Here is a 16,790-nt window from a genome sequence, read left to right as displayed (position 1 = left end):
GGTCATCTTGGGCTAGGTACAGATATGAAAATATGTCAGTATCATGTTGATTCCCGCAATATTGATAAGAATGTCATTATAATGCTTTGAAAACATTTATTTTTCTCTCTCTCTCTCTCACACACACAGACACATTACCAAACCCTTTTTTTGTTGTGAAACATTACTGATTTAGAAGCACCAGGTTGCTCAAGCTATTGTGGCAGAGGAACGGGATTGGTGGGTGTGAGGCACACTCCTACACATCAGCATAGTGAGTGCTGTTCTAATCTAAAAGGAGGATTGTAATGCAAATAGTAAAAGCTCAGAACAAGTCGAGCCGCAACAAGGCTGGAAAGACACGATGCCCCTGACAATTTTGACCTCCAACTTAAGCAAATAATAGTGTGATCTGCTACCTTAACATCATTATGTGACTGATTTATATTACTTGTTTACGTTATGTTGGGACCTTGGAGATATATGCTGTATATATGTGTGTGGATGTGTGTATTGTTGTTCATAAAATATAGTTGTTCACACAAGATAACAGAAATATTCACTTTTTTATTTTAGCACATCATATGAATAAAACATTTCAACTGACAAATAAAACTATATGTAAAAACATTCAAAACATATTTAAGTAATCACAGTAACCACATCAACCATGTTAAAAACAACTATACTTTAACAAGATCCATCAAGTCCTTCAAAAGGAGGTTACTAACAACCATTTCAATGTCGATGCTACTGTATTATTGTGCTTATAATAAAGAAAAAAAATATCTACAAAAAAAAGATACAGTGGCATTAGGCTCCACAGTCAGGGCCAGAATGGCTAAGGTGAAGGTGACAAAGAAGGGATACGCAGAGCTTCAACTGAAACAGAAATCTACCCAGGCAGTTATTGCCTAACAAAAAGCATTCTCTTTAAGGCCTTTGAGGATGTGGCCACTACGGGTCACATTTTTACCCCCTCTCTTAGTCTAATCAACTCTTTAACTGCTTCACATGTTTAAACAGTCCCGTCCTTCAGTAACGAGCTTCAAAAGTGAATGTCGGTGGCAGTGATGGTGACAGGAAGCGGGGGGAGGAGTGAGTCCACTGTGCTGGCGTGAGGAGTCATACACTGACCTAATACTCATTATCTCAGGTCCCAGCCCCAGTGTCTGACACTGAGGAGCAATGGTAATGGTCACATCTGTGGATCCCTCATGGTGCTGATAGATAAGATTCATTAGATTATAACAGTGGTATGCTTCATGATAAGGTCATAGTAAGGTCGAGTGCTGCCAAATTGCCAAAGACCTTTTACGTAAAGGCTACAGGCAGGACAGAGCATACACACACTCATACATGTTATCTGGATGTACTTTCTAGCATGTATTGTCTGGTTCCTTGTGAGATTAAAACACTGCAGACTCTGGAACAGGCTAAGGAGACGTGGAGTAAAAAAATACATTTTGACAAAAATAGCATTCTCACTGTAAACTACCTTACTAGCACACTTCCTTACCCCAAACAAGTGTGCAGCTCATAAAATGGCACATCTCGAATGCATACCTCATGTTTCATCTTTATATTCGTATATTTATTTATCATATTATATTTATTTGTTTTCTCATATCGGATAATATTATTTTAGCTCCACATGGTGTTTTCAGAGAAGAAAGTTAGAACGTGTTCAAATAAATTGCCTTTGATGCTAAAGACAATTAGGCAACGTTGCGGAGTTGGGTAGGGACAAAATGTACCAAAAACATGCAGATATGGAAGCTGTCTCTCTCTCGTTCTTTCTTTCTCTCTCTCTCTCTCTCTCACACACACACATACACAGGTAGACACAAACCTTCTCCATACATACACACATGTACAAACATGCTAACAGTGACAGACATTTGACAGACAATATCATGGGATTCCATGCAGTTCAGCAGTAAATGCCAAGATCTCAGGATAGCACTTGAATTATATGATTGAATTACTAAAACAATATCTTACCATGAACATAAACATCCACAAAATCTGTAACACATAATTTTACTGCATTTTTGCTCACAGAAAGCCATCACACACACACACACACACACACACACATACGAACACACACATATAGCAAGACACATACAGCAGACATACACACACATACAAAGCAGACCATGCACTTCATCTGTATTTACTTCTTTGTGGTGACTGGGTCTACACTCAGGACAGTGGTCCTTTCAACTGACCTCTTCTCCTGTCTACAAAGCTTTGAGTGGATCATGAACATGGAGAGCTCAATGCTTCTCTTCCTCAAGTCACCCATTCACACCGAGGCCACTACTCCAGGGGTCAAGGGTCACATTCAGTCAGAGCACTGGGGGTTCCTCTATACCACTATAAAATGTCCTTCTGGTTCTTTTCTGTTCTACTGAAATCAGAAGATGCGGGTAAATGATCAGTGAGTGAAGCCATACACACTTTTCAATGGGTTGATGTTTCCATGTTTATATGTGATGCTGTGTTCGTCTTGGATCCTCAAACTCAATACCCATTCAATAATAACCTCCGCTTTAAAGATATCAATTAAATCCTAATGAAGGGCATTACAAACAAATTGTTAGAATTACATTCTTGCATAGTGCAGATATTTGGAAGTGATGTTTTGAAAGGGAATGTAGTGAGCTGTAGGAAAGTATCAATCTCAATGTCACTGATCACTGATCAGAATGTATCTTCACCTTCAACACTCACAGCTGTGAAAGTTGAGAATTTTCTCTTTACAAAGCCTTCACAGAACAACATCTACTGAGCACAAAACAGACAAACCAAAACAGAACGCTAGAACAGAGCTTCTAAAACCTCCCAGAACATGACAATCTAAGTACCTCGGTACACAACCTAATACAGGAATGTGTCAAATGTGGTCCTTGGGATGCTCAGAAAAGACCCCAGAAGATGAAAATCTTGAAGTGCTGGCTGGTTCTGGAGTGACAGGATGGCCAAGTAGTAGGTACTGATGAGAACCCCAAGCTATGGATAATGAGTCATGTGGCATTTGACGTCATCCAACCTAAGTACGGCCCCCTGACTGTTTCCAGCACCATGCAAGTCTTTCCTGTCAGAACAGCGGCAAAACTTGTATTTGATCACCTGAGGGTAACACACACACACACACACACACACACACACACACACACACAGAGAGACACACACACACACACACACACACAAGGGTAAGCGTAATTTCACCTGACACTCTAATATCACTCCACACAATTGAACCACACATTTTTTTTTAAACGTTTAAATGGTAAGGAAATCTCTAGACAATCTCTGAACATTATAAAAGAAAACCTTGCTTAACACGATGCCACCTGAGAAGAAGTGAACCCTCACTTGACTTTCCTGCATTAAGTCCCACCCTTACAAGTGCCTACTCCAGAGTCTTACCTCGTACAGGTAGTCAAATAGCTCCAGGATGGTGAGGATACTGGCCCCAATGAAGAGTCCCATCTGCCCTCCAATATCACCTACCACAAATGCAAACAGTTACAGTATGACAAACTTACAATAACAACTCTTCTCTGCCTTGATCAACCCTCAGGAAGGAAGCTGATATAGTGCCACTACTAACTACCGTGGAGCAAACCTTCAGTTTCTTAAAAAAAGGAAAGCCCAGGGAAACTGGGTGAGTGAACTGTGGCCAACAATAACATTACAATATTTATAGCCATGCTAATGTGTGATTCATGCAGTGTAAGGAGAGAAGGGCAGAAAGGAGTGAGGGGAAGAGACGCACCCAGTAGTCCGGCCACTTCATAGGCCTTCTTCTGTTCAATGGTCTCATAGTTCAGTGCCTCAAAGAAGATGTCCAGCACCAGTATATTATCCCTATGGGCGAGAATTACAATTCACGTACACACAAACACTGCAAGTACATGATCATACAGACAGTAAACACACACACACACACACACACACACACACACACACACACACACACTCACTCAATGTACTCCTCTGTTTTGTTGTACTTCTTGGCCAGGTATTTAGCAGACGCCTTACTGGGGATCTTGACAAAGGACAGTTCCTTGCTGTAGCGCGTCATGTTGCATGGGGAGTCACACACGCAGAAGTCGTTGTCTCGCTCCACTAAGAAATCTTTTGGGGAGACACACATCAACAAGTTACACAAACAAGTAACACAAACACGTATAAAAAGCTACCCACACACACACACACACACACACACACACACACACACACACATATACAGGCAATAAACACTAGTGGAAACTAGTAACATCTTTAAACCCAAATATCCTGGCACCTCCTCAGAAGATTGCAAATACTGACCTGATAAAAGACCAGATATTTCATTAAATAGACAGTTGTAGAGCATAAAGACAGCAAACATTTAGATTAGTGCAAGGATTAACTGCGCTGACACAGATGGGTGTGTGTATGTGCTGTCTACAGTAATCCCCATCATAAAGTTGGGGGGAAAGCACAACTTCAGTCATGATTAGCTTTTTCTGTATGCGTCCTACACTGTGTTGTCCTGTGTTTTTATTATCAGGCACTTTGACGCAGTTTTCCCACTCCACTATTACAACCAAACAAATGAGGATGTGCATGTAGTGTTGGGAATAGTACATTACATCCAATACTGCCCCAATACTGAGTTTTAGTTCTTGCTTTGAGCCACATTATCCTGAGGACCAAGGTAAACCCATGTTTTTAGATAGATAAACCCAGGGTTAAGCCAGGTCTGGTTGAGGTTTGGCTCCTTACCAAGTGCTGGGTCCGCACATTCCTTGTAGAGCTCTGGCGTGCAGTATGGGGCATCGCCTGCAGGGGGCATCAGAGTTACACAAATGATTGAATGAAACAAATGAATGAAATGAATGAGCATCACTTGGTCAAACTATGTGGAAAGCTGCATAGCACCTTTATGTATTAACACTAAGAAATAAACAAAAAGTGCGTAGGGGATGTGTGTGTGTGTGTGTGTGTGTGTGTGTGTGTGTGTGTGTGTGTGTGTGTGTATGTGTGCATGAACGTCAGAGAGACAAAGACAGATTACGAGAGATATGACAAAGTGTTACGGGAACTGGGTTCTACCGGGCATGTGCACCATGCGGCAGTTGCAGTTCTCCACCAGGTAGCGCGTCTCACAGTCGATGCGACAGGCGGTGATGCTGTACACCTCAAAGAAGTCAGAGTCCACGGGAGTCGTCTTACACTCTCCCCACGGTGGAGGTAAGTACACCAGCTGAGTACACACAGACACACACACACTATGCATTCAGAGTCAGATATAAATACACACAAAGCGCATACCTTATACTGCTCCCCTCAAATCCTCATAAGAGGGAAGGATGATACTTCAGACAAAAAGATACACATATGTACACTAAAGAATCAACATACATTCAACAAATTCACCCACATTTCTATATTCCATTTTTGTTTTGTTTTAGAGTTTATTTGTAATGTTTCTATTTTCACACACACCCGCTGCTCTTGGCATGAGACAAATGTCTGGAAGCCTGGTGCCACCCCGAAACCCAGCTGGTCTATGAAGGGGGGCTCATCCTGACTGTGGATCTGAACTTTGATCCCAGCCTCAAAAGATGTCTCGTCTACCAAGGACAGTGGAAGGAGGGGACAAATGAGAGACATCAGAGAGGTTAGAACTGTAGACATACAAACACTCACACATAGATTGGCCTGACGAATAACACACACAAGCTGACATAACACACAAGCCGAAGTCCTTATAAGCAACTTTCGCCACTTGGCAGCCATCATGGTAACGCCTATGGCGACCCATTTTAGGTATCCAAGATCAGGCTCATATGAAAATGAACTCTTAAAATACATAGCGGGAATCAGCATTTTAATCTGATGGCATAAACAACTCTGCAATAGACACTCAAATATGGCTAAAAACACAATATTTTTGGGTTGTTTCACAGCAAAGCTACTTCTATGGTAAGGGTGAATAAACAGAACATTCAGAACTTTACAGACTCCCACAGGCACACAGGCACACAGGCACACACACACACACACACACATACACACACACACACACACATGCACTTGGCCCCTTCATAAAACATGTACCTGACTCTCCCCACACAGGCAGATACTCATCTTGTTGGATGTCCAGCATGATCTCCAGGCCGCTGCCCATTCCACCTCTCACACTGATCCGTGGGGAATGGTCACCTCCCCCATTAAACGTGTAGCACTTCCCATAGCGTGTAAACACCTGGAACACACACACACACACACACACACACACACACACACACACACACACACACACACACACACACACACACACACACACAGTGCATCAGTGCATGCAATGCATTTACTACTCCATATTTTCTACCAGTGCTAGTCAGTTCTGACTTTGATGGCTTTTTGTCAACCCCACCAGGGAGGTAGCAGCTGACTGCAAAAGCCAGCTCCTCACTGGAAGGGGGCAGGGGCAGGAGATGACAGAATAAGGTAAGGTGCAAGTAAGGTAGAGAGGGAGTAAAAGAGACAGCAAGACTGAAAGAGAAAGAAAGAGAGAGAGAGAGAGAGAAGGAGGGAGAAGAGGGATCACACATAGAGAGTGATTTTTTCCCCCTCTTCTGCTACATGCTGAGTGTTATTACAGACGTTGCCATAGAAACAAAGCAGAGGAAAGTGCATACTCTCCCACTGACACACGGAAGCGCATTTACAAACAAAAATACACACAAGCATGATAGGGATGTTTGTATTTGTATTTGTATTTGTGTTTGTGTGTGTGTGTGTGTGTGTGTGTGTGTGTGTGTGTGAGGAGGTGAATGTGTGAGTGGTAGAAAGTAAAGGTACAGAAACGAATTGTGTTTGTAGATGGAGCCCCGAGGGTTTAATCGTTTTGCTTCTAGCGATTCATCTGTTTGCACTTACCTCTCCTAAAACATGCACACATTGGAGGGATGCACACATGGGGATGTGCTGGTAATATTGTAATGAAACACACAGTGACGTTACTGGGACATGAAAGCGTTCTCTTTCTTTAAACCAGCTAGAGAAGTGAGTCCAGCCTCGTTGGCCTGGAAACGCTCACTTAATAACAGTGTGAATCCCCAGTCTCGCCCCCACTGAGCACAGCACAGCACAGATGCACTGAAACAACCCTCCCTCAAAGGTCACACCATAAAAACAATTTTTGCTGTCCTTTCTCCACATTGATTACCTCGAAGCAGGCACTAAGTCTAAGTGTGCTTTGCGGTTCCTGTAGATACACACCAACGTGGACCACCTGCTGTGCTGAGCTGGCATTACAGATTTCCTTCCTCCACGCTGTTTATTTCTGTTAGTAATGTGCTAGACTGATTTTCTAATGGCAATAATTGCATGTATGTGTGAGTGTGTGAGTATATGTGTAAGTGTAGGTGGTTGTTACTGTTATGTGTGTGTGTGTGTGTGTGTGTGTGTGTCACAGAGAGAAAGCGAGATAAAATAAGAAAGACCAGTTATGGCAGAAGGTTATCACAAGGAATGCCGCCACGTTAGGACCACAGTGCACCATGGTGTTCTGGTTCCGAAATAGCTGACATTTTCCTCCAAACAAGAAAGCAAACCGTATGCTTTCAGCTGGCTTCGGCTACAGTGCAAAAAGTGTCACATCATTAAAGCCCAGTGGTAATTACTCTCATGGCGTACAAGAGTAATGTTTCATGACTAATAGAAAAAGGCTTTTGCTGAACCAAGCAGGTCTTCCATCAGCGCTCTGAGACCAGCCTTTAGCACTCTGCTTCCCGCCATCCTTCTCTGTTCCCTGGGTTTGTACTGAGCCAAGTCAAAGAAAATCTGTTGAAAAACAAATCTATTGAAAGCCTAGGTCTCAGAAAAGTTTTCTCTCTCTTGTTCTCTTTCTTGACTGAATAGCCAGGATAATTGCAATGCAATACTGTTGACCATTACAAAAACGCTTCAATGCCTCTGAGAGTGATATTTAGCAATTGCTAGAATGTTCTGCAGACATTTCTTATGAGAAAATCGTCCATACACACCCATGGTGGACACAATTGTATGGACCCACATCACATTCCAGGTGCTGTGGATTTAGGTTAGTAATTAAGGAAGCCGCAGTGTTGATTCTATGAACACATTCTCAGTTCCTATGTGCCCTGTCTTAATGACACTTTTTCGCTCTTTCTTTGTCAGTTTTTGCAAGTCTATGTGCTGATGGATTGTTTTAGGCTGATGGGCCCTTACATAAACAGTATCACCCCCACCCCCACCCCCAGTGAGACAGCCAGGTGCACACAGCGGGTGGAGAGTGATTGGAAGTGGCAGTTTGGCTTCTGGGGGTATCAGGCAAAGGCCTTTAGGCTGTCTGTGGAATAATGTCAGAGAACTCCTGGAGCTGTAAGTGTTGCAGCGGGGGAAAAAGTCTGGGAGGGAGGGAGTGAGAGAGGGAGAGAGAGAGAGAGAGAGGGAGGGAGTGAGAGAGGGAGAGAGAGAGAGGGAGGGAGTGAGAGAGGGAGAGAGAGAGAGCGAGAGAGGGAGGGAGTGAGAGAGGGAGAGAGAGAGAGAGAGAGAGCGAGAGAGAGAGGGAGAGACAGAGAGAGAAAGAGAGAGAGATGAGCACCCAAAGGGAAAGAGATGAACATATTTGCCTGCTGCTCAGCGGATTGCTTGTCTTAAAAGTGGAAGGTACAAGGATTGCTCATTATCGCCAGTTCGCTTGGATGGAAATCCAAACTTAGGTGATCCTTTGTGAATGCACAAAACAGCAGGAGGGAGGAAATTCAAATGCATTCATTTAGCACATCTAATGCAATTGTCCAAACCTGAAGGCAACACTACAACAGGCATGCACTCAAAATGAGGCTTTCTACCAGTTTTAGCAAAAGGCTGTGGTGCACTAAGACTCTCAGATACACACTCATGCACCTGTTATGTAGACGTGTTCAGTAGTTTCCATTTCTGACTTGGACGCAGAACAATGTAATGAGGAAAAGCCATCAGAAAGTAATTTGTAATGTGAGCTAATGATGAGAGAATGACTGAAACAAAATTACTTGTCTGCTTTCCAGCCAATGCTAAGTGATGAATGAATAAGCAGAATGCAAATTTGCGTATATCAGCAAACTGATTTAATGTGGTGGCAACTATTTGGAGGCAAAAGCAGCATGGTCTCCGATTTCATTCCTATTGCACTTAATCAATATTGGCCATCTGGTACATACATGGTGGATATTTCTCTACATGTCTGCCATTTTATACCGCTGTGATCTGTATGGGATTTGCTTCACTTGACTTCACTGCAGCGTTCTGAGTTGCTGCCTAGGTGCCATGCAAGAGGTGCATGTGATGAATATGCCATAGCCTGCCTGAGTCAGCAGTTCTGCAGGAGTCCCTGTGACAAGGCTGGGGGGGTCTGAGCGTCACTGATGAACAGCACCGAGGCAGCACTAGCAATTCAACAATGGTAGGCGTACACGTTTTCTACTGCTGCTAATTGTAGCGGAGGAGAAGAAAGCCCTCTCGCTCTCCTGCACTGAAATACAGCTCTGACTGGTCCCATCTTGTGTGCTATACTGGATGCCTGACTCATCTGAAGCCCTGCCGGAATGATGATCTTAGACAGATATGCAGGCAGGTCATTCTGAGACACTGGACCCTCTGCACAATCACAGGATGAACATTTTATGCTAGTTAACTGGCAATTTAATAAAAAAATGTTTAGATCTTGATTTATGGTAAAATCTAAGTAATGGGCTGGACTTCAAATCTACAGTTTTGTGCTCTCCATATTTTAATACATGAGTATAGGCTACGTGTTGTGACTATCACAGAGGCATGATAAGATGCGTGATAATTGCTTTCCAATATTGAGGCGGTGGTTATATAATGAATATGAGGGTAGCTATACATCCACAGCAATGCTGTTTTCTGTTTATCATTTCTTTTTCATTTCATTTCTTTGACACAACAATTAGCTTTGTTAGCATTGTGCCTGTGACCACAGAACAGAACACCAACATCCCAAGTAACCTCAATGCAAAATGTGATGTTAAATGCCTTGAGACTGAACAGCTGGATGTCAATGAGACAGCAACCGGCAGGGGCACTTGTTAAGGGAAGGACTAGGATGGAGATAAAGAGCTTCTTCTGACAGCACTTCGTTCCCCACGGCTGTCCTCAGGTCCCAGGGGAGTCATGCTTCTTTCCTACTCTCTTTTTTTCTCTCCTGCTCACCCAGTCCGGCTCTTCCACTCTTGCTCCGTCTCTACTATCCATGAATATTTAACAGGCCAGTAAAGGCTGGTCTCCTGTGCCTCACACATGAACCTGAAGTTTCTAGATAGAGGTGTGTGTGTGTGTGTGTGTACGTGTGCGTATGTGTGTGTGCATGTGTGTCGGTGTGTCTGCCTCTGTGTACGGATGTGTGCATGGAGAGAGGATGACCGATTATGTGACTGTGAGCATGAGAGCGGGTGAGTGTCTGCATCTGTGTACTTCATTGTGCGTGGCTAGAGAAAGAGAGACTGTGTGGCTGTGTGTGTGTGTGTGTGTGTGTGTGTGTGTGAGTGAGTGCGTGTGTGTGTGTGTGTGCGTGTGCGTGTGGCTGTGAGTGAGTGTGTGTGTGTGTGTGTGTGTGTGCGTGTGCGTGTGGCTGTGAGTGAGTGAGTGTGTGTGTGTGTGTGTGTGTGCGTGTGCGTGCGCATGAGTGTGGTTGTTGTTGACATACACTCTAAAGGTTTGCCAAAGGCAGGCAATGAGATTCAAGGTAAGTACTTGTTAATGACTCCAGTGTCTTAAAGGTGTTTCTCCACACACACACACCCTAGGTAGGTGAGTATGCATGCTTAGGTAGTGTGTGTGTGTGTGTGTGTGTGTGTGTGTGTGTGTGTGGTGTGTGTGTGTGTGTGTGTGTGTGTGATCCAGAGTGTATCTGCAGCAGGCTGAGCCTAACAGACTGAGAAGTCTGCAGAGCCTCCGGCATACGTGCAAGCTGCAGTATTTCTGTTTAGACAACTCTGACACCTAAACACAGAGATTCACACTCCAAGGTGACTTACTGTGACACACAGCAACACACACACATAAAAACATACACGTAAAAACATACACGCAACAGGGAACACGTAGGACATGGGCAAAGGCATACCTGACAGAACTAACACAACAAAACAGCCTCCCTTCAATGTCAGACCAGGTAGAAATCATGTGTCACACGTTCATAAAGGAATGGCGACTGTTCCACTGCTAAAATTCAAATGTCCTTTGGCCAACCATATCTGTCAGGTTTATGTTGGTGATAAAAACCTGATCTGGCTACAATCTCTTTGTACATACACATGTGTTACTGAATGAGGGAAGGTCCCAGAGAGCTATTGTAGCTAAGGCTACGTTGTCTTTTTATGTCATTGTGTTGCAATCACATATTGTTCTTCTTACATTTTATTTTTGGCGCTGTCTCAACTCCCACAGGTTTCAAAATATTGATTCCATTGCAGCGCTCACAAGTCTGTCCCTGCCGTGTAGCACGCGCGTGTACAGCTTTCTGATAGGCCCTCTTGTTATTTTTTATTTGCCATATTTTCCCATTGAAAATCAATAGGGGATGTTTTATGTCTGTAGTGGCTCAATTAAGAAGTGTGGTTTTCCCAATGGCACAGCTTTGCTACATGTCAGTTTAAGAAAACAAGCTAGAGTCAACAGCTGGATTTTCCCTAAAACTTGCTGACACTCAAGAAAATGGCTTAATTGTAGCTGTAATTGTCAAATGAAGATATCAGCAGCCTGTGGATTAATAAAGCCTATATTTCAGATGATGTTTTGGTTGTGTCCACGTAAGTTGAAAAGTTAATGAGTTAGTGCCTAGCTGAGAACTTGTATGCTATTTCGATAACTCTGGCAAGCTAACGTATGCTATTTAAAACTAACCTGGAAAGGTGACAGTAAAAATAACAGGGGTCTTTAACATAAACGTAAGTTTGTGTGTAAATATTTGCTCATATTTAGGCATTTGGACATTAAAGTACAGTTCAATTAATAAATCAGAAACATTTGTTGTAACTGTCATTTTGGTTTGTACATTTAAAATAACAATTGGTAGAAAGTGTCTACAAGAAACAGTGAGCAGTGACTGTTACAGCCCAGGCTCTTACAGACTGCAATTTAAAAGGGACGCAACCACCAGCTGAACTTTAAACAAGTTCATTTATTAAACTTGAAGTTTCATAGTGAAAAACATGAATGTCTAGTGGATATTACGGGCTACTGGTTGAGGATGCATAGGTAAGCCGGCAATATCCAAGTTTGGAGTATGGATGTTATTATCCATCAAGACCTCTCATTCGACTCACACATAAAACAGATCTAATTTTTTCATCTACACAATATTGCCAAAATCTGGAAAGTACTATCACTTTCCGAATCCTAATCCACACATTTATGACTTCGCGACTAGACTATTGCAATGCTCTCTCTCAATGCTAATTGTCCTCTACTGCCCACCTAGACTCCTTCGTTCCCAGAGTGCATGTTTCCTTCTAATTCCAAGAGTATCAAAAAGCACAATAGGTGGCAGAGCCTTCTGCTATCAAGCCCCCCTCCTGTGGAATAATCTTCCTGTCTCCATCCGAGAAGTGAACATCCTTTATAGCTCTAGACTAAAACACTCCTCTGTAGTGCATCCTATAGACACCACTATTGTGCCTTCTCGATGGATTAAGTCAGGAGTCTCACCTCTAGCTCCATGGGCTGTGTGGAGGCTGTGTGAGATAAGACCAGACAGGCTTTTTGGAGATGTCTCGTCCAAACAGGTTCGCTCTACTGCTCTCGCTCACCTGCTTCGCTCCTTTTTCTCATTGGGAAGGTCAACGTGGTGATTAAAGCCCTATATTTACCAGTGTCATCAACACAAATTCAGCAGTCAAGTTAAGGAGTGGTAAGAATGCAGTCTAATTTAGCCCAAACCTGGGGACTTAATCTAACCCAAACCCAGGAAGTCCCAAATAATAGCAAGAGGAATTACACATATTTTCCTGTGTATAACTCAAATAAAAAATGACCATGCCTGGCAGATTATCACTCTCCTTCTTCCTCTGTCTATATATCATATTGTACTATGTCGTTGATAGCGATGAAGTGGCCGTACTACTTGTCGTTCTCTTCGGGTGCCTAAGGTGACCAGGGTTCGTATCCCAGTTTCTTCCCTTCCCTTAATTCGGGTTTGTAATCCCGAGGGGCTCTCCCATCCCCAACCCCTTCCTTTACCCTAACCCAGGGTTATACTCCTGAGGGGAGTTGACCTTTGACCTGAGGTTCTGCTCAAGGTTTCATCCTGGGAGGGAGTTTTTCTTTGCCCCAGTCGCCTAGGGGATTCAGGCTCTGGAAAGCGCCTCAAGACTATTTCAATTGTTATTGGCCCTGTATAGATACATTTGAGATGGTTTGCAGCCCAAATCAGTTTTGCATTTGCTATGATGTTTATTAATATTAGTCATCTCAAATGTGAACTTAATTCAACTAGCGCACTGTTTCCCTGTAATAATATTGCTGTAATTTTCATCTATGGAATACCCACTAGTGCACATATATAATAAAATATGTAAATCTACACAAATACACCTTAAGCCTTCATATAATGCATGTATTATTTAACTAATATCAGCTGTGCTGTTAAGACGCAAAGGATGAAAATGGTTATGGTTTTTAGTGGACATTTTTGTCCAAAGTGACCCTTCAAAACAACAAACAGATAAACAAAAAAAATATGAACAACCAAAACACAAAACAACAAAATGCTTCTAACATAACAGTATTGTACATCAGATCATAGTAAAATGAACAATAATGACTATTATCATTTAAAATTGTAGTGCTTAGTAGTAGTAGTACTAGTAGTAACAAATGCCTTGGAATGACAGATGAGTTATAAAGAGGTGAGTCTTTAAACGCTTTGTGATGCTCTCTGAATGTAGGCAACCATCGCATTAGGTAGGTCATTCCACCACCGCGATCACATTTACATTTTCTTGTGGAAATACATCTGTAGTTTTAGCTGAGAGCCCTCCTCGTCCGCAACATAAACCAAACTAATAGAATGGAATGAAACCTAGCCGCTCATCCTCACATCCTACACACTATCCCTACGTGATGTGAATCAGTAGTGGAACCTACCAAGTGTGGATGAGTGTGTGTGTGGATGAGTGTGTGTGTGGATCAGCTTGGAGGAGCCCCCAGAGAGTGGTCACTTATCCGGTGGCTTGGTCGCACTCCCAGCCCGGCGGCTCTTCCCAGCTGGCTACCTCACAGCTGGGCCAGCCCAAATGGCAATTCCTTATGTTTTTGTTGTGGCGTTAGTGTATATCCAAACTGAAGGCAATTTAAAAAAAAACATCTGTCCAAATGCCATAGGTTTTCCTCCAGATACAAATATCCTCAACACTCAAGAGGAAGACAATCGGCTTCTACTCCTGCAGAGACCTAAAGTAATTGCCTGTTAGGTTTGTACACCTCAATCAGCGAGACTAATAAAAGCAGACAAGGCCCAGTCCGGTTGTAGAGTCACATAATTTACCACCCACAACACAATGCAGAGAGGGAGAACACGCTCCCATTACACTGGTGCCGTGACCCGTTGTCTGTTCAGCTGAAGCCAAACAGCGGAGCGCTGCCTCACCATGACATCATCACCCGGTCCTGTGTCGGTCGCTCCCATATTTTGGAAAGCTTTTTGTGTGTGTGTTTTTGCTGAAGTTTATGCATATGAGCCATGTGTATATGTGTATATAGCAGTATGTATTTGTATGTCTACATTCTGTAATTTCTAGTATTTCTGTGTTTAGTTACCATGGATACCATTAGTCAATCTGTCAGTGTGAGCCTTTTTTAATAATATCCAGTCAGGTTCGCCAGCTCTCTCTACTCACCATTCCCTGTGAGGTGGTACTTTTATTGGTGCTTAAATTGAATCTTACTCTTAAATTTGAGGGGAACCTTTCTTTAGAGGTGATAACACAGATAAATACTCTCTGTGTGAGTTGGAGGCATAAATGAGGGGGTATCCGGATAAAAAGTAGCTACACTGGGAGGGAACGTGTGAATGAGCTGGTTAGCATGCAAGGGATGTAATTAGGATTTGGCTCTGCAACAATGTCTAGGTGTCTGATTCAGGCGATTCAGGTGGATGCTGTCTTTTGCACCCTGAGATAACATTTTGACAGTGCTGTGTATTCAGGTATGCCCTTAACTGATTTCTATTCTACTACGCCGTGTATCAATGAACAACCTCTTGAATATTGGATAAGGCATCTGAGGTAGCGAAACAGTCCCTGGAGAGTGAAGGCAGGCCAATGCGGCTGCAGACTGTAGAAGTTGCTGCCATGTTCATTAGACATTACCCTGACAGGTCTTTCCCTGATGTTTCTAGGAAGCTTCAGAGTGAGTGGACTGCCTGTGAAGTCCAGGCATGTCCAGATGAGGGGCATGTCTAGACTTAGAGGACGTGTATCTCAGCACGCTGCTTCTACCCTCACGTCTGTAGGTTGGGGCTGTGGATTGCACCACACTGGACAGGTAATCAGGCATGCTGGAGAGGGCATTGGTGTATAATGATAGATAGCCATCCTAAGCAGAGTATGAAACACAGTTTGAAATGTGAGGTCTGTCAGAGTGCTGATCATACTGCCCATGCACACTGCAGGTTGCATTAATTGTGCTTCTGTTTTTCCTTTTGTTGGTGGAAATTCAGGGAAATCAGTGGGGGTAACTGCAGGGTAGCCGTTAATGTGTTCCCCTGAATTTTTACCACTAAGGTCTGTGTGGTTCCTGTGGGTGTAATTGTATTTTCCCAGGCATGTGTAGATTATACATGTAGTATACATCGATCAGCAAGACTAACAAAAGCAGACAAGGCCCAGTCCGGTTGTGGCGTCATGTCATTTACCACCCGCAACACAATGCAGAGGGAGATCACATTTCCTGTTACACACACACACACACACACACACACACACAACACACACACATACACACACACACACACACACACACACACACACACACACACACACAGACACACACACACACACACACACACACACACACACACACACACACAAACATGCACAGATACACACGTACGCACACACTCAAAGAACACACACACACACACAACCCACTGAGCCATCTTTCACACCACACACATACACATACAGCCCCTAGAGCTATACTTCATCAAATGCACATCAGCATGAATACAATGCAGGACACACACTGACACAAACATGCACTTGCGTACAGACACACACACACACACACACAGACACACACTGACACAAACATGCACACACACAGGCATGTATAACACAGCTGCAGCACACACAGGCAAGACAAATACAGCCCCTCTAGTCACCTGTGCTAATCTGTGCCAAATAAATAAAGCATGAAACTGAGGCCAGAAGGGCTATTTCTGCCTCGGAGCTATTCTCTCTGTCACACACGTGTGCGCACGGATGAGCAGCGTGCACACACAGTCACACACACACACACAACACACAACACACAACACACACACACACACAGTCACACACACAGACACACACACACAATTACTAAAACTGTTGTATATGCAGAGAAATCCGTTCTCAGTTGTGTTTGCTGGGTTGGAATTGTCTCAAAACAAACATGAAAACAATCAAAACCTAAGTAGGAGCAAGACTAATACATAGGCTGCTAATACATCAGCACCATGTAAACATAAAAACGAGTTGTTATTATTAGTATTATTAGTAACCTTATGAGCATAC

General features: G+C 43.2%; 1 protein-coding gene across 1 annotated transcript in view; it reads right to left on the bottom strand.

Annotated features, from left to right (window-relative positions):
* Window positions 1–405: 405 nt before the first annotated feature.
* Window positions 406–16,790, bottom strand: part of asic1a (acid-sensing (proton-gated) ion channel 1a) — a 28,011-nt gene continuing 11,626 nt past the window's right edge. The window contains exons 3-10 of the mRNA XM_012826463.3: window positions 6,100–6,247; window positions 5,485–5,612; window positions 5,092–5,242; window positions 4,762–4,818; window positions 3,975–4,128; window positions 3,767–3,858; window positions 3,418–3,497; window positions 406–3,117 (exon numbers count right to left, since the gene is read on the bottom strand). Coding sequence (XP_012681917.1) covers window positions 2,998–3,117; window positions 3,418–3,497; window positions 3,767–3,858; window positions 3,975–4,128; window positions 4,762–4,818; window positions 5,092–5,242; window positions 5,485–5,612; window positions 6,100–6,247 — 930 coding nt within the window. The 3' untranslated portion in view covers window positions 406–2,997. The remainder of the gene's footprint in view (window positions 3,118–3,417; window positions 3,498–3,766; window positions 3,859–3,974; window positions 4,129–4,761; window positions 4,819–5,091; window positions 5,243–5,484; window positions 5,613–6,099; window positions 6,248–16,790) is intronic.

The sequence above is a fragment of the Clupea harengus genome, chromosome 1 (assembly GCF_900700415.2).
Source record: "Clupea harengus chromosome 1, Ch_v2.0.2, whole genome shotgun sequence".
NCBI classification, from domain to species: domain Eukaryota; kingdom Metazoa; phylum Chordata; class Actinopteri; order Clupeiformes; family Clupeidae; genus Clupea; species Clupea harengus.
The sequence above is the reverse complement of the archived record's forward strand: the minus strand, read 5'-3'. Positions and strand labels throughout refer to the sequence as shown.